Source organism: Aulostomus chinensis, chromosome 13, assembly GCF_037954235.1.
Source record: "Aulostomus chinensis isolate RoL2024-O1b breed Wild chromosome 13, RoL_Achi_v1.0, whole genome shotgun sequence".
Classification (NCBI taxonomy): Eukaryota; Metazoa; Chordata; class Actinopteri; order Syngnathiformes; family Aulostomidae; genus Aulostomus; species Aulostomus chinensis.
In genome coordinates this window covers 17756585-17780301 of record NC_141332.1, presented here as the reverse complement: position 1 = coordinate 17780301, position 23717 = coordinate 17756585, and the positions used below count along the sequence as shown (strand labels likewise).

The 23717-nt window shown below is 41.8% G+C and overlaps 1 protein-coding gene across 3 annotated transcripts in view; it reads left to right on the top strand.

Moving 5' to 3' along the window:
* The window catches only part of macrod1 (mono-ADP ribosylhydrolase 1), a 130634-nt gene that overhangs the window by 73560 nt on the left and 33357 nt on the right, over positions 1-23717 (top strand). For all 3 annotated transcript variants that reach the window (XM_086221761.1, XM_086221760.1, XM_086221762.1), the window contains exon 5: positions 6867-6983. In XM_086221761.1, the coding sequence (XP_086077887.1) occupies positions 6867-6983 (117 nt within the window). The remainder of the gene's footprint in view (positions 1-6866; positions 6984-23717) is intronic.

The window sequence follows — 23717 nt, the reverse complement described above, 5'->3', positions numbered from 1 at the left end:
GAAGGTGGGTGCTGTAGGGGGGTTTGCAGGAGGTAAAGCTTATCCTGGCGTGTAACATTGCAGGTGTGTGTGTGTGGGTGGGTGTCTGTCTGTCTTTCTGTCTGTGTGTTGGTTTTATGTGTGCCCTGCTGAGGGTTGCGTGCTCCTTGCCAGCTAAGCATATCGGCAATTATCACTTCCCAGTCCCCCTACCTCTCTGACTGCCTTCCTCCCCCATTCAGTCAATACAAAGCCTGTGAGGAAGACAACACACGCACTGATCAGACGCCTGCTTGGGTGGACCGTCCCTAGAAGCCAAAACACTCATTTCTACCCCACTCCCTGCATCTGTCCATCCACCCTCTCCCTCTCTCGCTTGAAAATGCCCACTTAACATTCATCCCTACCCTTTGTTTTTAGCCTCCCTCATTCTTTTCACCTGCTCTTGATCCTCATCCAAACCCATCTCTCTTTGTCCAACTGTGCTCCTCAGTCCCTCTCATCTTTTGTGTGTGTCTCGCTATTGTTTTGTTTAATATCTCCATCCCATCTCTGAGTCCCTGGAGGACCAGGCTTCAGTAGCAGAAAGCACTGATGTGATATTTTCCATGGTAATGGAGGCTAAATTATGAATGCTGTCTTTTTAAAATGGAAATAAGTTTGACACACATGTTTTTTTCTTTTTATATAGATTAAATTCATGAGTAATTCCTTATAATCTTTTGATATGTGTTTGTGGCGTCAGTAGTAGTCAATTAGAGCTGATTATTGAAAGTTCATGTCCTCTATTTGCATGCAACAAAGGGGAGGGGAGAATGAACAAGTATTCTTTGACACTGCGGTGATACTAATTTGGTTAGGGCTTCCCTTGTCTCTCTTCTTGCGGGTTATGTCAATGGTTTGCTTTGTATTGAGCAGGAGGCTGAGATTTATCTTATTGCTTATTGTGTGGCAGTAAGAGAAATTGAATATCCTGTTTCGTATGTGTTTTTATCAGCAGAACTGAGCATACGAGCCATAACAAACAAAAGATTTACAAATACACAAAATATATAAATCTCAAATAAAATGACCTGCAGTAAATATGCTGTAGTATAAAGTAAACAGGGAGTGTTGCAGCTGTGCTAGCAGCTCACTAAAGCTGTGAGCTAAATTCTAACATCACCTTGCCAACACGCTAAAACAATGCCGCCATGCCAGTGTTCAGCAACTATAATTTATCCGTGGTGGGTTGGCTTGACCAGATGCCAACATATATCATGTGATATACAATTTGAAACATGGCGTCAAGTCAAGGGATCACCAAAGTCATTCCTTCTTCATCTTAGGACCATGAATAATTTAGAAAAATACTAACATTGCAATCCATGTTGCTAGCATGTTGAAAATTAGCGAAAGTAATTAGTATCCCCAATGCAAACCTGTAGTGTCAAAACGGAAGATGGAAAATGTCAAAAATCAATGAAAGACCAATCTACATTTGAATGTTCCATGAATAAAAATTAATTTTAATTCAGGCATTTTGCCCTTTGCAGCGTGACCAGATGGAGTCCGATGATATTGTACCTAATTGCTAATGTGGAGGCTCTGTTACAGGCCACCCTTGAGCAGTAATTCTCCTGCATATAGACAGCTGCTGCTTGACTTGGGGAAAAAAACCTTTCATTTGCACTTCCCCCCTGCTCATGACTTCACTCTTTATATTTCTGACCACTCTGAAGTTACAGAACAGTGTCGGGTTTTACTCAGTTGTGAGTGTGAGTGTGAGTGTGTGTGTGTGTGGGGGGGGGGGTTTCTCTCACGCTGGGCTATTACAGCTGCTCTCACCGAGTCACAAGTTACAACAGTCTGACAGAGAGCTAACTTGCCTTCGTGCTGCCTTCAGTTAATGTAGTTAGAGACACTTCTTTGTATCAGCTAGGTGGCTGTAACAGAGAGACTGAATGAGCATATGGATACTTATTAAACCGGCTCACCAGGTACAGCTGGTGTACAGAGAGAGGAGTGAGACTTAGTATTGCATGCTGTTTTATTCTGTCGCCTCTCATTTTATCTCCTACCAGTTACCTAATACCTGACATTCCACATTTAACCTTATGAAAATGACTAGAGCTGGGATGACACGCTTATCTCCCGAGTAGATAACATTGCAGTTTTTGTGTGCTGATTGGATTTAGACTGCAATTCTTCAAGCATTCGATTTTATGCTTAATTGGAATTTTTGTTTGCTTTAAAAAAACAAAACAAAAAAATCAAGACCATAGGGAAAGGTTGATTCTTCATTTCTAAAGACTAGCCTGTCTATGTACATGCACAATTGTTATGCCAAAATGAATAGAGCATCCATCGCAGATGAACTTGGGAGCTAATGCTGATAAATTGGATCAACATGTTCTCTTAGACGTAAGGCACATCATGTTAGGAGACAGAGAAATTGATACATCCTTCACAGTTAATACACTGGTTTCTAAGAGTTACAGTAGCCAGTAGAGGGAATGCAGCTCTGCTCCGCTCACATTTTAGAGATGTGAGACAGTGAGGAGGAGCAAAGGGTGGAAGGGAAAAAAAAAAAAACGAAAAAAAAACTAGAAATAAAAGGCGAGTAACTGCTATGTTGTATGTAGACAGTTTTTTATGATGCCACAGGTCCTTTTTTATAACAGTAGAAAGGGAGGGAGTGAATACACTTCCAGGAGTTTTTGGAAGTGGAAGGTGAGCAGGTTTACAACATAACTTAGATGCGATAAAAAAAAAGTTAAGAATCATGCCATTTGCAGTTTGAAGTTGCACAGAGGCCTTAGCATGATAAAGATGCACACGCATTGAAGACGTGCCTGTGGAATCATAATGGCCTTCTGACCATGTGATGTTTGTTCACATTAAAAAATGCAAATTTATTACAATTTCTCCCCTCGGTCCCATCAAGTTCACCCAACTATTGGTGTGAAAGCTACCTTAGCGTTGGTCTTTGTTTTCTTTAACCAGCGGAACATTTGGGATGTCTCGCCAGGAAGCACTGTGATTGACGACTGTTACGACAAGTTTTGCATGGCCACATTTCAGGACTCATACTGAGTGATCGTAATTATGATAACAGCATGAGAAGACATGTCTGGTTGTAGTCTGGAGCCAGTGCTCAGCTTAGTTTGTCACTTTCCAAGCAATAATTTCAAATGAATAAAAAAAAAAAAATCTAAATAAAATCTCTTTCGTTCTGCAGGCGGCCTCATCCTGATTACACGTTATTGTCCCTGGGATGACAGGAAGCCGTTAGATTTGTCCTGTCAATCAAAAGTGAAGGCAGAAAAGCTGCTGTGTTGAGTCATATTACACTGCATAAAGTGGTCGGAGAATTGTCAGATTTAATTAGATTTTATTTCCATTTCTCCCTTTTCAGTTTCTCGTACCTTGTTGCCCATCTCCCTCCAGACTGCTTTCTCCTTCCTGTCTCTCTGTCCGACCTCACTTACTCTCTGTTTCAGAGTCAGGCTGCTTCAAAGTTGCAGTATGTGTCTGTGTCACCTCAAGGACTCCTCACACTCACCACATGCACACAAACATCTGTGCAAAACACTGCATAAATACACACACCAGAAACATCTCACATACAGGCACACACAGCGTGAGCATGGCATATGAGCTTGTTTCCATACACACCCTGAGGAGGAAGCCAGTGTGTAGAGTTCGCCTTACACACCCTCACAGTTCTGCTTTGCTCACAGTGTGGCCCGATTCAGCATGGCACAGCATGACATGACACACAACAGCTCAACACTGTATGCAATATGCCAACTTAACACAATGGCGTTCAGATAACATCAGACCCCCGTGTGGAGCACCTCAGTTTGGTGAGACACGCTGCTGGAACAGCTGGCCTGTCTACAGTCACAGAGAGATGAGACCCACAGGCCAACATGCTGAGCTGTGACATATGGACGGGTGTTAAAGTACTATTTTCACCTGACAAGTCTTGCCGCGCTGTGACAAACTTTTGACAGATGTGTGTTATTCTGAGATAATTAATTGAGTATACTAGGCCTTCACATTATACCCCAGTTTTCTTCTAAAAGAAAAGTTTTGGAGCAGATTCAGGATCTGCCTCAGTCATAAACGACCAGAATAGGCAGCACTTTAGTGAAGGTTACACAGAGTTCATGGTTTTGGCGAAATATTTATAAAGTAAACACGTTCTGCTTTCTGCTTTAGGTCTCTGCGGACTTTTTGAATATTTAACCAAGAGGGCGACCTTTTCCTAACCAAGAGATGTGAAGAGCTGATATTGTAGGGGAAACAATATTGTACGAAATATATACTCAGGTAATGTTTTACAGAATGAGCATTTTGCAACCTGGCAGGTTTATTGCATTTTACAGAAAAGGCTTCAGGCAGCATTATTGTAGTCTAAAATGTAATTGCTTTTTCTAATAAGCAGCACAGAAACCACAATTTTTAAGAGAAACCGTTTCACACTGAGTTTCACACTTGGCTATAATTGAAAATATATGATCATCTTGGTTGTGTACGAGGGATGCACGGATCCATGATTGATATTGGTGCAAATGTCTGGATCGGGCGCTATGACAGTTCCCTCCTACATTATTGTAAGTCCTCATTCCATATGATGTGTTCAGTATGTGGGCATCTTTTCTGGAAGGAGAGCTTACAACATCAAGAAACCTGGAAATATTGATTTCTGATTTATTCCATGCAACCAAGACATCTCTGAATCACCATTTCTTGACACGATTAACGCAACAACTGTTTGACATCAAACTTTGTGTGCCTGTTGTTGTTTGGAAGTGCAGTACCAAGTCTAAGGGTTTGGGGGCTCAAATGACAGAACGTGATACTCGGATCACTTTGATGCTGTATGTAGTCACAGATGAAAGATGCCAGGACGGACGGACAGAATTCACTGGCAGATGATGATCAGAGTGGGAGATTAAAGTCAGTTTAGTGGGGAAGGTTTTGTGACATTGCATTATCCATGGCACAGCCTCTCAATTAACAAGCACTGCTAGGGACAAAGTGGGCTGATGTAATTGTAATCAGAGGTTAAAGCAAGGACACCTTATATCAAAGTTAGAAACTCAGAGATCAAAGTCATCTACAAAAGTCAGAGCCCTGAGATCAAAGTGAGAACAAAGCCAGAGATCATTCCGGGAGGTTTTGCTAAGCCACGTAGCCCGTGACTCACAGACAACGTGCTCCACTCTTGTAATACCAGTGTACCGTATATTGTGTATGTGCAGTATGTCCTCCCAGAGGATTCCCAAAGCCCAGTTATTTGATATCAGGATTTGGGATCAGTGGGTCCCTTTCACTGACCACCATATTTGACACTTTGTTCAACTGTGAGTCGGTGAAAAGATGTTTATTTAGCTGTACTGCAGCTCAGCACAAAAAGACAGGCTACATTTCTGTTGCTGAATGGTCTTGGTGTTAAAAGACCCATTCTGGATATATCTTCTAGGAAATAAAAGACACTGCTTGGAATCATCTTTCCAACACTGATAAGTTTAATTACCTTGTTACGATCTTGATAAATAATACCACCGCTTCTCCCTTATTGCAAAATCGAACATTTAATAGCTGGGTGCATGTGTGTGTGCATGTGTGTGCAGGCTCAAAGTTTCCTTATCACACGTGTAAAGAACCTCAACTGGCCCCGAACTGTTTGTAATGCCACAACTCTAGCTCGCAGCTACACAGCTAAAGTCAGATTTAAAGTGAGAGCAGTGAAACAATTTTCAGCAGCAAAACAACCTCCTGGTGTCAAACTTGGCACATTATTTTGCAAAGTGAAGTTCAAACATCCAAATGAAGGAACCTGGAAAAAAAACAGAAGTCTGAAGGTTGTTTTTTTCACAGAACAAAGACAGTTTTAGGTGTCAGGTTGATATCTTGTCCACATTTCACAACCGACTTTGAGGGTGTTTTGGTGTTTAAAAGCAAACATTAACAGCTGCAGTAATTTATTAAATTGAGATGCCAGCTTCCATCACGTCAATTCAACCCTCTACTGGACAACTTGTTACATCTGTCTGGGGTCTTGAATTGAACCCATTGTGAAGTGTGTCATTTTCATCAAGATCTTGATATTCTGCCCCTGTGAAAGAGATATACAAATAAGAGTAAAAAGACCTTCAAACAAATAGAATATGACCTAAACAAACTTGGTTAACTTGGTAAAATGGTTGTAAAATTACATATTATTGTCTTTTATGATGTAACATCTACCTTTGCGGTTTTGTTAAAAAGTAAATTTGCAATGCTGCTTTTTAAAGGATCCCTAAGACGGTTCAGCCTTCACCTGTTGACGTCAAGGTAGTTTTGTGTTAAACTTAGGGAGTGCAAAGATTCTGACTAAAACATTAATTTGTAGAGCTGTAAAATTACTTTTCCTGTATCATTGCCCATCTGGAAATGAACACAGACACGGTCCTCAGATGTGGTGCAGATTATAGATGGATTCTTGAATATTATGTGGATTTATGAAAATGTCATTAATAAAGACTAATTGACCAAAAAGTCAAAGTCAGCTGAGTCCTTAATAACACATTAAATCAAGCAATTAACCAAAGCACTAGCCATAAAATCCATTAAATAGACTGACATACAGAGAGACAGATGCTTTCACTTATTAGAAGGGAAAAACGAGGATTTGGGGTGAAGGTTAACACCTGCAGAAGACATGAAATTCCACCCTTCATGACTAATACCAACATTATCCAGGTCCTTGTGGTGCTAAGCCTGCTGACACCTGCTACACACTGGTAAATGTGTCTGTTGGACTTCAAACAACATTTAGACTCCCTGTAAGTCAGACTGCAAGGGATTCACATAAGTAGGCCAAGTCTCTGAATCTCCTTTTCTCTCCCTGCCAGTGGACGGCGCGATCCACCGTGCGGCAGGTCCTATGCTGAAGAATGAGTGCATTTCCCTCCGTGGCTGCGAGACCGGAGAGGCGAAGATCACCTGCGGCTACTGCCTCCCAGCAAAGTGTGAGTACAGCTGTGTAACTTCCATCCACCTTAGAGGAGGTGTTAAGTGCAGCTCTCTTGGACTGCTTTCAATTGTGAATGTGAGTGATGTACAATTATGGAAGAAGCTGTGCACTTGAGTTCCCTCAGATAAATATGAGACATTCATCTTGACTCATCGTGGTATTCAGAATAACATTTCATAACCTTCTTGTAAGAAGTACATGGCATTCACATATTAAGTGCCCTTTCAGTGCAGTGTATGTAAGGTGATAGAATTAACATGTCACCATGAAAAGAAAAAATATGTTGGAAAGGGTGACATAACAGTGGGGAGAACATCAGCAACTGCCACTACGTTTTTGGTTTTGTTTTTTCCCCTGAATGCTCAGAGGACAATTTTAAATTTCAGTCAGTTTAACAATAAAACACAATTATGGACACTGCAGTGAACATATATGCACCAAAGCTCTAGCTCCACCAGCTTCTCCATCAGACGGATAGATGAGCAGTAACTCACATACTCAACTTAACATACAACTCGTGGTTGAAATGTTTTTGTTTGAAAAGGAAGTCATCATTCATGTAGTTTGGTTGTTTTTACCCCTGACTGAAGCACACACACACACACACACACACACACACACACACACGCACACACACACACACACACTGTGAAACAACCGCATTTACAGAAACTCAAAACTCAAACTCTGGCGATGAAACAAATGATATCAAACGACAGTTTGAAGGATGTTTTTGGACCACGTGGGAACTCATTTACAATGACTTGATTTGTTGATCATATTTTTTTCAATAGGTTATTTTGACAGTTAAATATCATCGGGAAGAATGCCCATTTTGCGTCCAACGAAAATTTCAGATGAATTTATGAAAAACACCTGCAAAATTGAAGTGGAGTGTGCCCTTGTATCCATTCACCATACTGACCATGGAGGTGAATTGAGAAGTTGTTTTTATTTCCAGTTTGCCGTGTTCATTAGCATTGTGCTCCTTCAAAAGTGCTGGATGGTAAAAGAGGAGAAAAGCACGAGGTTAACCTGGTTTTATCAGAATTCTTCCTAGTTGTCATATCTTATAAGTTCACCTGCTGCTTTCATTATTCATCACAACAGCTACCACTCTTCACTGACATCGCAGTTCATTTGTCAAAAAATTTGAGTGCATAGATTGTCAGTGGATCATAGCCTTGGATTCCTGTATTGTTACGCTTAGCTATTTTTTCAGAATTAATTCAAGCCTGAGGGTGGCACGGTGGTGCAGTGGTTAGGGCTGTCGCCTCTCAGCAAGAAGGTTCCGGGTTTGAGCCCCGGTTCCATCACGGGGTCTTTCTGTGTGAGTCTGCATGTTCTCCCTGTTCCTGTGTGGGTTCTCTCAGGTACTCCAGCTTCCTCCCACAGTCCAAAGACATCAAGAGAGGACGAGGCTGATTGATACTCTAAATTGACTGTAGGTGTGACTGTGAGTGTGAATGGTTGTCTGTCTCTATGTGTTGGCCCTGTGATGGACTGGTGACCTGTCCAGGGTGAACCCCACCTCTCACCTGAAGGCTGCTGCGATAGGCTCCAGCCCCCCCCCCCCCCCCCCGCCCAACCCTTAACAGGATAAGCAGTAGAAAATGGATGGAGGGAATTCAACCCTTCAGATAAATGTGATCTTTTTTTTAATTCTGAAATGGGTTCACACATCAGTAAAAGGCTTCTCTTTTCTTTTATTTAATACCAGCATCTGTTTGACCTCAGCATATAGAAGCAACAACAAAAACACATTAGTGTAAAAGCTACTCCATTCATTGACTTCCTTACCTTTGATTCGGCTTGACTTCAAACTGCACAATGACTTATTTCATTCACCCTAGACTGGATATAAGTTAAATAGGGATGTTGCATGTGTGCTGGTTTAATAGTGTAATATGTTTCTGCAGGAGTTTGCAAGTCTAACATTAGTTTCTGGGTGTAAAGTTCACAATATACTTCAAGTTTGCATCACAAAAGTATTTAGTCCATAAATTTTGAATATACCACTTCTTCTTGTTGAACTGTACAATTTTCCCTCAACATCATGTTAGTAGCTAACATTTAGACATTTCTGTACCAGTTCAGAGTACTTGTTTCAAGTATGATAGAAACATCTTCACACCTCTGCTTAACACAGAATATAATTCTTCTCATACAGTATTACAAGTGTTACACAGTTCAAAGTGTTCCCATGTCACCACATGTCACTCCCCCTTTTCCTCCCCCTCGTTCTCAACTTGATCTTTTGTCAGTCATTAATGCTATTTCTCAACAACTGTAACAGCACACATGTGCAACAGTGATAGGACACACTCATGCGCAAGCTGAGATTTGTACGTTGAAATGACCACCCAAGTGTGTGGGCGCGTGTGTGTCGATCAGTGAGAGGGTGATGAAAGGAAGACCGAGACTCTGTGATATCAGTTTCCTCAGAGGGTTCACAGTGGAAGGGGGAGAAAAAAGGAGTGAGTGAAATTGGAAAGAAGCGAATATAAAGGAGAGATCAAGGCAGGATGGAGAGCAGGAGGAGGATAGATATGGAGGGAGTTTGACAAAAATGGAGGGAAGGGATGTGAGAGGAGCTGAAGGCTGGAGGGAATTAGGAGGAGATGAGTTCTTACATTGTCTGTTCTCCTTTGTTGTTCACTTGTTTAACTTTGAGGATGTTAGCTGTGATGTGTGTGTGTGTGTGTGTGTGTGTGTGTGTGTGTGTGTGTGTGTGTGTGTGAGAGAGAGAGAGAGAGAGAGAGAGTAGATGATGCTGCTTGTCACTGCGTGTCCTTGCTTAGGGTGCATGCATATTCCTCTCTTGATGATCTGCCTGCATGTAGAGCACGATACAGTTCACATACTGTGTTTACTCGTCTCCAAGTTCAGGATCTCAGTGTGTGCAGAGTGAGTAGCACGTCAGGTCCATTCACTGTCTTACTTTTAACTGTCTGTCACAATGAGATCTGTTTGACTGACTTGCTGTGTGTGAATGTGAGAGACTCTCGCCTCGTGTGCGTGGTCATTACCCAGCATGAGGTACGAGACTGTCTTTCTCCTCCTTGACAAAATATTAAGTCCCAAGAATAATTCAACATGCGTCTGCTCCAATGCTTAAACACTCACAACAGGGCTTGATTACCTCTCAGCAGGAGGGCAAGAGAGGCGAGACAGCCACAACAGAAGGAAAGCAAATGCTGGGATAACAAAGCGGGCAGACGACTGTGCGAAAGCAGAGTGGTGCTGAGAGAAAGATCAAAATATAAAATGAGACTCGACAGGAGAGAGGCAGGGAGGTTGAGAGACAGGTCCAATCTCAAAGCCAACACTTTGATCTTGATTTGTATGGGCTTGCCACCAGATGTTGGATTTCAAGTGTGCCTGACTCACAAGTTGCCAAATGGTCTGGAGGACCTGCTGTCAGCCCTCCCTGCAGAGTGTCCATCGATGATCTCGCAGCACTTAGCCCGCAGCATCTCAGCACCGTAACCTAGCAACACCCGGAGTGCGTAGCACACTACTGCTACTCTTTAGCAACAGTCACATCCAATTTGGGGATGATGACAAATGACAGCTGGAAAATTTCAAGCAGGCCTTGCCTAAATTCACATACTAACTCAACGTAAATGCAGTGAAATCAGCAATCTGTCAGCTTTGGGGCATGTGAGCCAGCGTAAATTAGGGCTTCATTAAGAGTGGAACAGTTTGACTTCTCTCTGTTTGTGTGGGTGTGAGATCTGTGTGTTGTTCACTTCAGAGCCACACGCACACTGTAGAGATGCAGACATGTCCATGTATCTATCTTGGTGCTCCTTTGTTGCCTAACAGGGGAGCATTCAAATTTGTTGTCCTAACGACCAAGCGCCCCAGAGCTCACCTGTGTACCGATACACACTTCTGTAACCCAGCTTTCCTGCTCCCCAGTTGGCCCTGGCTCCCCTGCTATCATATGGAGATACAACTTTGTGAGTGAGTCGCTGGGGAGAGAAGGTGTGGCAGGGTGGGGCAGAAGAGATTTAGAGGGGGGAAAAAAAACACCACTTTGATTTTTTTCAAGTATTTTAAGTACTGATATCTTCAAATCACGACAGGACTACAGCTCTAGTCCAAAAGCATTTAATTACATCAATGTAATACAGATTTACACTATCATCCCATATGTGTGTAGCTGTTTTGACAGCTTTTTTTTTAAGACAGTGTTCAAGATCCCCTACACATGTATGAAGGCAAACAAAATGTCTTTACTGATTCGGACCATGATATTCATCTATGGTGCTTTTTGCAGAAAAAAATATAATTAGCACATTAAAATCTTGGAAAAGATGCCCACTCTTTCTGCCTCATTAGAAAGGGAAAAAGAGAAATCATAAATTTTCAAATAGTTTTTGTTTCCGAGATGTCACTGCAGGACACAAGATGTCTTATGTGCGTGTTTTTGCCCTGGAGGTTTCAAGATTCCACAAACTGAAAATTGGATCAGCCTCCAAAATATTTGTGATGTCACAAATCATGGTTGTACGATCACTTTGTATGCATTGTTGTACTTTTATGCCTCACATGATCACTCAGGTTGAAAACCGAGCTATTCATCTCATTTATTTTATCAACAAAACAAAAGTTAGGATTAAATTCTGACCCAAAACGTGCCACAATAACTAAGTCTGTACAGAACACACCGGCTGAAATTACAAAAATGAGAATTTTGTACACAGGCATGCATGAAATTAATTATTTGTGGAAATAGATGAATAATTAATTCATGCTTACTTTGGTTTTAATGACAGTTTATTTTTTATCTAAAAACTGCAACTTATTAAGTTCTCCCCAAGAGATGTTCCAGCAAATTATCAGGAAATGTGAGACCTGTAAAATAAACCATTACAATTTTTTTTCTTTCTGCAGGTCAGTTTTTCAAAGCGTTTCTGTTTTTAGTTTAGCTGCAAAAATTAAACAGTAATAACGCTGCTTTTCTCATTTGACAAACACTGAACCTCGTACTTATTGGGAATCCTGGTGGGAGGGAGAAAGACGCTTTTTGTGTGAGCACATGTGAAGGAGGAAAAAGAAAACAAGATGGAGGTCCAGTTTGAAAACAGGCTGAAGGAAATATAGGGGTACAAAGCGACAGACATATCACTGACATCAATCACTGAAAAACTGGCTGTTATGCTTCCCTCTCTCCCTCCCTGACTCCCATCCTCCCACTTTCTGTTCCCTTGGTGGCCAATTACCACTAATTAAAATCCTCACTGCACCTCTCCCACATTCCCCCTCTTCCTCTCCTCCAAGACTTCCATCTCTCTTCTTCGCCTCCTGCCATCAACAACTTAAACACCTTGTTTCCTTCTTATCCCCTTCTTCACATACCCCCACCTTCCTCACTTCTACACTTGTTCCCCTCCTCTTTTTCCTCCTCCTATTTTTCTCCCATGTATCTCGCCTCCACCTTCCCAGACCCACTTTTCTCACCTCCCCCCACCCTCTTCTCACCTGCTCCCACTGTGTTCCCATCATCATCAGAGTTAGGTTTCTTTAGTAGTGCCAAGAGACCTGACAAGGCTGTGGGCTAAAGACTCCAGAACTCAGACTGTGATACCTTCCAAGTGTTTTTTTTTTTTGTAACCTCTTGTTATTTTAAAAAAAAAAAAAATTTGACAAGGTTGTCGACATGTTCGCTTCTTCCTGCGTCGGCGTCAGCAGCGTAATCCTTCGAGGTGTTAAAAACCTTCATCAAAGCTGCTGCTGCTGATGAGGAAGAGCGTGATGATGATGATCACAGCAGCAGCCCTGGTGTTAATTCATTCAGTTAATTCATTCGCCTTCAAAGAGAAAAAAAAAGGATACAAAAAAGAGAAACGCTCCATGTTGCTTGGCTCAGGGAAAGAGAGTTAGAGACAGGGAGTAAAGAATGTCTTTGCTGCTTTGCTGTGATGAAGAGAATTATGTCCGTTCCTTTTAGCGTCGGCATCTTGTTCCTTCTCTCTTCCGACGATGCTTGTCCTCTTCTTTAGAGTAACTGCCCCTCTGTCTTTTTCACAGAAAGGTGAAAAGATATAGGGAGAGCTAAGGGGGCCTTACAAGACCTGTGCTTTCCTTTTGTGCCAAGGCCTGGGCCTGGATTTAAGAGCCGTGTCTGCTTGGCTGAGCACAAACTGAGGCGGAGGACACAAAGGACTAGCTAGCCTTTTAGCTGCCTCCTGATTCAAACACTGTTAAAGAAAGGCGAGGGACAGATGGAGGTATAAGAAGAGAAGAGCGAGAAGGACAAGGGGAGGGAGGGGATGGACCGTGGGATGGCCGTTGGAGTATAAATAAAGTGGGTGCTTCTACTCACGGCCTCCCAGGTAAGAATAGTGAGAGGCCACAGGGGAGGAGAGGGACGCAGGACAGAACCCAAAAGGCAGCAATAACAATAGATGAGGAAAAAAGCTTTAATGGGAGACAAATGAGAGGCAAGGGCGGGTGTCACCGGATGGCTCTCAGTCAAGCTTTCTAAAGGCTCATGCCAGTGTGACGCCCACTTAAGGGAGAGAATAGACTTGGGGACACACACACACAAACACACACACACACTCGAACACACACTCTTTCTATCCCCTTGCACAGTAAAAATGCAAAGCAAATCAGGCGTGTGATAAATATACTGTAGTTGAAGCTGCACTAAAGAAAAACATTTACAGTCCACTTTACTGTCATCTGCCTGACTGTAAAGGTTAACATATTTCAAGATTCCTGTATGTGTTATAAATACCTTAATAAATAGTTTGTGGTCCCTGTGACAAGACAGCCCGTGACCCAGAGACTCTGAATAAATACCAGATATTTCTGCGAAAGTGGAAATCTATTTTTTCAATAGCTCCCACTTGATGCCTTAAAACATAAACTTATTCATGCTGCTTGGTTGAACGCAGCAGTAATTTGACATCAGACTGACAAATATCGGCTTATGTCCTTTTTAGAATTACAAATAATTTCCTTGATAACGTGGCTCATTGCCTAATTTGAGCCCCCTTCGAGCACCGTCCGTCTGTAGCATCGCAATAACCTAACATGAGATGGAAGAGTACATGACTAGGAATTTACAAAGGCCATCACATCAAAAAGGTCCAATCTGCACACCAACAACTCAGAACAATACCACTCCTGCTCAACTCTCAACCACTGGGATACTAGAAAAAACACATTTGCCGCATTCATTATTTGAATATCTCAGGCATCTGTCAGACTGTGTGAAGGTGCTCTTCAGACGCCAGTTAGTGTGACATTTTGTTGAGTGTACATTGAATAATTACCCACTGCAGGGTAACTACCAGTGAAATAGAATGTCCTCCTCAGAGGATGGAGGTTTGCTTGATTAACTGTTCAAAATGTCAAAATATCTACATGCAGATGGTGTTTGATGCCAGATACAATCTACTTAACTCATCAGTGTTTTGGGGTTGGACAATAACATCTGTATGGGAAGATAGTGATAAGTGTTTTTGAATGCCTTGTATTTTCATAAAAAACTAATGTTTTCCTGCTCAATATATCGCTCTGCCAGGTGTAGTGAAGAACTGCTTGATAGTTTTCTATAATCTCGCTAACAGAGAAGCAAACCAATCATTAGGCAGGGGTAATAATTCTAAGAATTTATGCATGAGCTCCTTGTGTTTATGGCTTCATTTGATATTCACTTTTTCACACCTGTCAACTAACGACTGCGCATTCATGGAACATGACGTCCATGGCAATGTGCAGTAGACCTCATCTCTTATCTCTGAGGTTCTCTGTCTGTATTCTGACTGTGATGAGTTGATCTCAGCAGCTTTAGCAGTTAATATGAAGCTATTTGCTGGAAATTTTTGCGTCCAGTAGGTGGAATTCTTTGTGAATACTGTGCTCCAGTGTAGTGAATTATGTACGTTGAGATTTGGTGACATTTATATGGCCGTGATGATAGATTTACTGTGGTGAGCTTTAACCCTGTGAGACAAGTTACTTAATGCATCTATTGTACACCAGTAAATTTAGCACTAAATGTTTACATGTACACGTAATGGATTAATGCAGTAAACTGCCTCATGTAAATAGTCTAACCAGCTAATTGTATGTCTGGTTAATTGACTGGGAAGGAGCAGAAATTGAGAACAAGAACGAGAGAATCAGTGAGAAAATTACACTGGCAGATTACGGTTGAATCCTTGCACATATGAGAGCTTGTTCTTACGACCCATACGGATTCTCAGGGTGGAAATCCAGAGTCTGAACATCTGTTAAACCATAGGTCATGGTGCCAGTGTCTGTGTGGAAGATGGACTCTGTCAGATCCACAAGAGCAAAAGCACGATACGTCACTGAAAGCATAGTAATGGAGTAATGACCGCTATCTATTCACACTGCATGCTAATGTTCACTTGCAGGCAATTTAAAATGTCCCCAATCATACACGTTACACCATCAATATGTGCCTGTTCATGTCATGACATTGTGGAAATATTTGACATGGAATGATGTGAGAGAAAGCAGCGATTATCTGCACGTTTGCGTTGTATGCTACCCTACAATAGAGGCTGTAATTGAACTATAGATGGAACCTTTTCCAACTTCGATTTGACTTTGATGTTATTGTAATAAATAGATCAGTGTAATGAGTAATGTAATGAATATGTCTATAGCTGTATGTCTATATACCTATATCCTCTGGTGTGTGTGTGTGTGTGTGTGTGTGTGTGTGTGTGTGTGTGTGTGTGTGTGTGTGTGTGTGTGTGTGTGTCAGAAGTGTGTGGATGAGTGAAAATATGTTGCGACACATGTTGGCAGGCGCAGCAAACCAAACAACAGAAGGCCTGGGTCAGATGACCAGGTATGAGCTGACGACCCTTACAGCTCCTCCCACCAGCTAACTTCCTGTATCTGGAAAACAAACAGAGCAAGATGAACAGGCAGCCACAGTCGCCATGCCACTTCAGTTCAGAGGGCGCAGATACATTCAGCAACAACAACAACAACAAAAGCTGAGTGAACAGGTAGTTTGACAAATAGATAAGTCAACAAGCAGGAGGAAATGAACTCAGATGTACTGATTTGTCCATTCTGTGCTACTGTAGATGCAACTTGGTCGATTCTGTGAGTTTAGGTGCAGCCCTCTGGCTGAGCTTTCGCTCCTTGATGCTAAATTGACTATGAAAATTTCCAGTGCACCAACTGTAGCTACAGACATGTAGCAGATCACATCATCAGATCTGGATGCAGTTTAAGATCAATTCCATAATGAAAGTCCCTGAACTCCTGCCAAATAGGGGCGGGGCTTAGAATGTTGTCACAATATTTCAAGACAATTTAAAATAAGTTATATGATGATATTAATTATGTCTACAAGTGTTTTTATTCTACTGATGATCAGCGCTAACAAAACTAGGTGAATTGACCGTTTCAATCCCAATGAGGCCCTCATACCCCCGGCCACCTGATTCCTGTATATCTGTAACCACTAGCTGGCAGCAGCAGCACTAAAAGAGCATTTGCAATACACTATTTTTGTTAAACAAGTTCACAAACATAGGCTGCATGGTGGTGCAGTGGTTAGCACTGTGGCCTCACAGCAAGAAGGTTCTGGGTTCGAGTCCCGGCTCGGGCACGGGTTCTTTCTGTGTAGAGTTTGCATGTTCTCCCCGTGTCTGCGTGGGTTCTCTCCGGGTACTTCGGCTTCTTCCCACCGTCCAAAGACATGCAATTGGGGACGAGGCTGATTGGATACTCTAAATTGACTGTAGGTATGAATGTGAGTGTGAATGGTTGTTTGTCTCTCTATGTTGGCCCTGCGATGGACTGGCGACCTGTCCAGGGTGTACCCCGCCTCTCGCCCGTTGACGCTGGGATAGGCTCCAGCCCCCCCGCGACCCTTAATGTGTAGGAATAAGCGGAAGATGACGATGGATGGAAGTTCACAAACATCCTTTTGTTCGAGATGCCACAACTAAATACATTCCCCGAAATCATGCGTAAAATGTTTCAACTGTGGAATCCTCAGGGATAGAGATCTCTCCAGGCAAGCTTCCAGTGTCCGTCTCAGTAATAAACATCCATGCTGACATACTGTATGTCTGTATGGGTCTTCGGCTTGCCACCGTGTCTGTGGTTGACACAAAACGTTACTCCACTGATGATAGCGTCGCTGCTAGCTTGTCAATGATGTCTTTTCTCTCTGGGATGTCATATCTTGGGTTGCGCTTTTTTTTTAAGCAGCAGCTTTATACCTTTTCAACTCTTTGGATTAGCATCATATCATTGGCCAAATAATATCAGTAATAAGGATTAGTTATTTCTAAACTCTGTTTGGTGTTTTTGTTGTGTTAAATGCAACTTGATAGATAAATCTACTGTGTTTGACTGATAGTACTGGCTTTTATCTTACTGCAGCTAGGCATGGCTGGTATGAATATTGTCAGACTTTTTTACCCTAATAGGAGAATTGAATTACTAAATTATGTATTTCATATTACAGTTTTCCATTGTATGCTGTGCTGCTCTGGTCAGCTGACTATTGTGATAATGATTTACCCACAATTATGGTCGGATAACATTGACATGCAGATTCATCAGTTGTGATCCAGACACTCCCTTATTTGCTAATGAAAACATATAACAGCCTTGTGTAAACATAAAACCAGTTATTTATGTTATGCACACCCACAACACACTAACCCCTTCCTATCAGTCACTCACACACACACACACACACACACACACACACCTACACACACACACACACACACACACACACACACACACACACACGTTCCCCATCAACAACGCTTCTCACTTGCTCCATAATACACTATTCAACACACTCATCCATTCACACATAAATCCTTCACACATCCTAACATGCTCTGCTAGCTTTCCATCTCCCCATCCATGCAACGCAGCCCTGCCCCCCCCCCCTGGTTTTTCAGGGTAATGTGAGCCTTAACACTAGGCGGGGGAGGAGTGAGAGGAGGAAGGGGGGTGGCGTTGATGTATGGTGGAACTAAAGCAACCCTGCCGATCGATAATGTAAACAGGAGCGAAGAGAGGCGGTAAATAAGGCCGACTCCTGACAGAACTGTCTACCTCAGGTGACAGAGAGGGGGGTAAAAAAGAGAGGATGGAGAGATAAGAATGCAAAGAGGATAATGGAGGGATAAGAGACACAAGACAGGAGAGGGGGAATGAATAGATGTGTAACTATATGGATAAAATGAAAGCAGGAATAGAAGGTGATGGAAGGATGGAGGAGAGGGTAATGGGGGCAAATAGAGGGGTGGAATAACTGGATGAGGTAATGACGAAGGAGGGAGGGAGGCTGAGAGGGAGGGAGACGACAAAGGACGAGTGCACCAGAAAGATGGAGAGAGAGAAGTAGGATGGATGAAGAGAGGAGAGGGTAAATGATGAGTGAAGCATGAGGGTAAAAAAGAGGAGACATGACTGGCAAACAAAAACAAGGAAGATGAATACGATGGCTGGTTTAGCAGCAAGAGAAAAATCAACATAACAATTATATATTATATTATAATTTAGCTGGGTGTAGTGGTGTGTGTGTGTGTGTGGGTGTGTGAGAGAGAGAGAGAGAGAGAGGATTCAAACATTTTCGTGGCGACATTTAGCAAATGACATGCAGATGAATGACCACCAAGTGACCCACTGTTGAACCGAACCACCACAACACATACGGTGCTGCACACACACTATCACACACGACCGACTTGTGAACCTGGCTGCTGCTGTGCGCGCCGCAGATGCATTGGCTTGGCTGAATGACTTTTTGAGAGGAAACACTCACTCTGGGCTGCTCGACTATTGGAATCACATTAAGTGAAGAGTAAACACACAAACATAACAATTACACAACACATGCATGACAAATACGTGCAAATTTTTTTTTTTTTGTTAAATTACATTTCCCTCTCCTGAGTCTGTACCCTCCCCTTTTTTTTCCCTTCCTGTCACGCTTCACTGCGTGTTTGATCAGAGGAGTGGAGCTCATGTGTCCGTGAGTGTAACATCTGCTGTGATCTTAACTAATTCATATGTTCTAATCCGTCTCTGCTGCTATTTAAGGAGTCCTCTGCAGCTTCCTTGAACTCTATAAATAAAATTGTTGTTGCTCAACAGCTGATGAATCACTACGGTGATTCAGCCAGTTCACAGAAGCGCTGAAACACACAGATTAAAATCAGGGTTTTATATTCTGATGGGACAGTTTTTACTGAAGCACTTCGAAGAGCTAAAGCACAAAATATCCAACCACAAGGTAATCTGGTTGCACTGCTATGAAGCTGGTCTGGCAGAGGTCTTTAATGACTGGTGCATTTAAAGGGATGTGTCACCCAAAACAATATAAACAATGCCTCACACTCATTCTGATGTCAGTGGCATCCTTTAAAACAGCGTAGCATGTTGGTCCTTCGGGTCACTTGGATTCTGTCGGAGCCATTTCATGTTGTTGTTGTTGTTTTTTTTTCCATTTTAATATTTTATATTTTGATGTTTGACAATTGGTCTTCATTCACTTGAATTGTTTGGGAGATAACGGCATCGCCTTTTGCTGTGACACTCCAGCTGTGTTTTGTGAACTAGAAAATTCCCCCGACCTTCTTATCAGCATGAGGGTGAGTAGATAACCGCTGAATGTTGCTGTTTGGATAAACTATCACTTTAAAATAAGCTGATTCTCTGAACTGGTGGTAAAATGGTAAAAGCTACAGTCCTCTGTGACACCCGTTGTGACTGGTGGTACCAGCCAAGTGCGGCTTTGTACGAGACTCAGAATTCTGGTTGCAAGCAAATATTTTTGTTTTGTTTTTTAAAAATAAGTCTGGCCTTTTTCCATCATTCTGTGAACAACTGAGATCTGATTTGTGCTGCTGACAGCGTGAGCCAGTAAACAGCGGGGCGCAGAGTCAGTTACCTCGCAGAGACGTTGGAGTTGTCGCCCACAGCTCTTCATCCAACAGCTCACTGCGGCTGCTCCCTCTTGCTTACTGCAATATATCACACTGATCGGCTGTCAGAAAGTGACTTTTGTTTTGTTGGCACTTTTTTATGAATGATTCCAGCCAGAGATCACTGAGAAACACATTGCATTTCCAGTGAGTAAAGTCAGCTCGTGTCTCTCTGGATATTTTTATGTGCAGCTTTTGGAAGTTTGCATTAGCTGTGACTTCATTTCCAGGAATGTTCCTAATACTGTATTAATATTGCAGTACTTTCATGAGTGCATCATAGGCTGAAATGTTCCCGCAATTGAGGATGTGAGATGAGCGGCTTAATAGAGTTGTTTTCTGAAAATCTTTAAGGTGATTATTTCAAGACATTCAACTGATGATGTCAGAGTTTCCCTCTCTTCCTATCTTTATCTGTGTAATAGAGGAAAAGAACAAAAACACATCATAGTAGAGTAAAATCCATGTTTTTGCCACATCTTGCAGCCAAAAGCAACTGAATGTGCTCCTCGGTTTGAGGACATCAAACTTGGAAGGAACAAAGAAACTTGAAACAAGCTGATAAATTTGCATCTTTCAACTGCTTCAATAATTCTCTTCACCAGAGGCAGAGACACATTAGAATAAATGAGGATATCATCTTATTAAGTTAAAACGAGTGATTCTGTGCTAGATGTTATAAAGATGTTGAAAGTTTTTTGGGTAATTAACTTGACCCTTCACATAAGAGAGAAGGAGAGAACAAAACAATATGCAGGCTCCTAGTTTGAAAGAAGGCTGTTGCATTTATGCACAAGGGACGTCGACAAAGAAGGTGTCAGCAAAACAATCAGGCACAACTGTTGCAACAAGATGCAACCTCATACAGCATAAGCAAATACGTGCAAGTGCACACTCCAGCCACATTATTTGGAGATATTTTCTGTCTAACTATTGAGTATTGCAACAGAAGAAAGCAAATAGTCGCAGTGATAGCTTTCCTGAATTACGTGATCCTGCCTCAAGTGATAAGCTGTCAGACATCTGATAAGTGTTAAAGTAATACTTCATCCAAAAAGTTATTTTTTTTCCTTTCAAATACTCACATATAAGTGTCTTGAGCTAAAAATGCTCTTTCTCTGTCCTGCATTTCTATCTTGTGATTCCAGAATGCAGAAAGTTCCAGCTACGTATATTTAGCTTGAAGCTAATGGGAACTAATAGTCAACAACTGCTGTAGCAAAAAACTAACAAACAACTAAACTGCCCAAAAATGTCTGTTTACAAATTCTCGAGCTCATTGGCCAGTGTAATCCATATCCTCTTAATCCAACCGTATGCTCCGTAATCCTTAAAGACTTTGATTTGAGCTAAAAACAAAGTAACACTTATGTGACCAGCTGGTGAATTCAGTTGATCCAGACGGGTTACAGTTTGTGTATTAGTGAGCACATTCCCAGATAAGAAGACGTGCATACTACCGGACGATGCAGTTTGTTACCTGATCTCTTTGGACAGTTTTACTGTTGTTAGCTTTAAAACTGATGGTTCAGTTACTCAAACCTGACTTCCTGGATCAGACGGCAAGTCATTTTTATAAGTGGTTTTGTATACAAATGAGAAAACATCCAGATTAAAGATGCGATCTTCAAGTGTGTCATGTAGGAGGTAACATCAAGATATTATCACTGTTTGTGAACGTCAGACAAATTGTTCAATCAGATGATAGGACACATATTATAGGTATATTCTCCTTGTTCTTCTTGTCTGACATGACAGATGACATAGTTTTTGTAAGAGAGAAAAGAGCTGGCTGGTGTCATGACTGGTGTCATGACTGGTGGCAGTGGTGGTGGCGGCGGTGGCGGTGGTTTAACACTTAAGCCAGAGTGAGCGTCTGCACAGAGGACGGTCGGGTGGAGTCATCAGAGTGTGATCCTCCTCCCATTGCAGATTAAAGATGTTTGGCTAAATTATCCCCATGACCCCATCCAGAGGGATCATTACTGTTGAGAAATTGTTGTAATGATTCATCTCACACACACACACACACGCACACGCGCACACACACACCCGCACTCTAGTTCTTACACCAAGCTTATTGCTGCCTCACTGTTGCCAAAGTAAACAAAATACATCACAGTGGATGTTGAAAGAGCAGTAATGGGCAGTATGTGAAGAGCAGTAATATGCTAATCAAAGGGAAGCTGTGATCACTTATTTATTTTTCCTATAGCAGTCATAAAGGAGGAGTTGGGTAATTAGAGAGAAACAGACGCTTTTGGATCTTGCTTCATCTCGGGCGTCAGGAAGTCCTCATTAAAATGATCTGCTGCCAGTTTGCTGCATCACCTACAATTTCATGTGATTTTCAAAGAAGTGATCCAGTATAAACAATTGATCATATCTGCATTAGCAGTATAATAGCTGTGCCGATGTATAGACAGACTTTGATTGAAATACTTACTATTCTTTCTGTGTGGGTTCACACTTTCAGTCTAAGTGATTTCTCAGGGACTGTTCTTCGCTTCATCACTGAGCAGTTTGATGAAGGACTGTCTTCTTCTGACAAGTTTCTTTTCATTCCTCACCTTTGGACCTAACTGTAGGCTCAGCGCTCTCATACCAGTCTGGAGCAGACTTTTTCATCCACAAACTTCTGATCTTGTAGGGGTGGAGAGGGGACAGGAGCACCGCACATATAGTTTTTGATAAGTTGCTAAAGCAGAACGGCTCCTTGTAAAATGATTTCAGTATATTCTGCTGAAACTGCAGCAGGACTCAAAGGAGCAGCTGAATCATTGTGTTCGGTGTTCGCTGCCCTCAATTCTACTGTAAAGAGCAGTACCTTTCATACACCTTTTTTTAAGACATGAAAAAAAAAACGATCAGATGTGAACTTAACTAAAACTACTTTGGTATCTGAATGTCTATTCCTGTAAAAGCTGTTAAAATTAGCGCGGCAGGCGATACGCCCTGACCTAACAGCTTCAAAATACATTAGCAGTTAGAAAATGAAAGAAAGTTATTCTAAAGGCAGGGACGTCGTGGATTTTCCTCAAAGTATTTTGATTGAATGACTACTATGTCAAAAATGACAGTTTCCTGCTGGAAACGTTGGAATTTAGTCAGATTGAGCCCGGAATTTCTCCCATGGTCTTGCATTTCAGTGACTTTGATGTTTTCCGAATGACGTGCTCTTCCCGATGAGGATTGATTGAGGCTCTGCTGTTTTTCCAGTTGTTGGAAGTAAACCAAACTCAACCAGTGATCAATGAGTCAAAGTGACCATTTCGTGACCTTTTGTGACAACAAAGAAGATTAAGTATGATGCACTATGTCAGCTTGTTTTCATCCTCGTCTTTCGCAATGATTTAACGGCAATTTACTGGAAAATTGATAGCGACAACAAATTTTTACATAAGGCAGTCGATGGAAATACACCTTTTTTCCCTCCGGTAAATTTGTTCCACATCAGGCAGGAAACCTGAGTAAAATAAACATTTGTGAAGAAGAAATAAAATGAGGGCAGGTGATGAATTTGATGTAAATTCCCTGCAATAATCTACATGAGCTACATAGCAACATGAACGTCAGCTGTTGCGATGAGCTTCTCAAGATTCTACAGTTTTCAGTTGTCTGGAACAAGAATGGGATATTTTTGTGTAATGCACTTCCATAGCATTTTGATAAACTGCGCCACTTTACTCCATATAGATCTGATATTTACACCTACCTGCTGTGCACATGAAGATTCGTATTCATTAGGATTTATAAAGTAA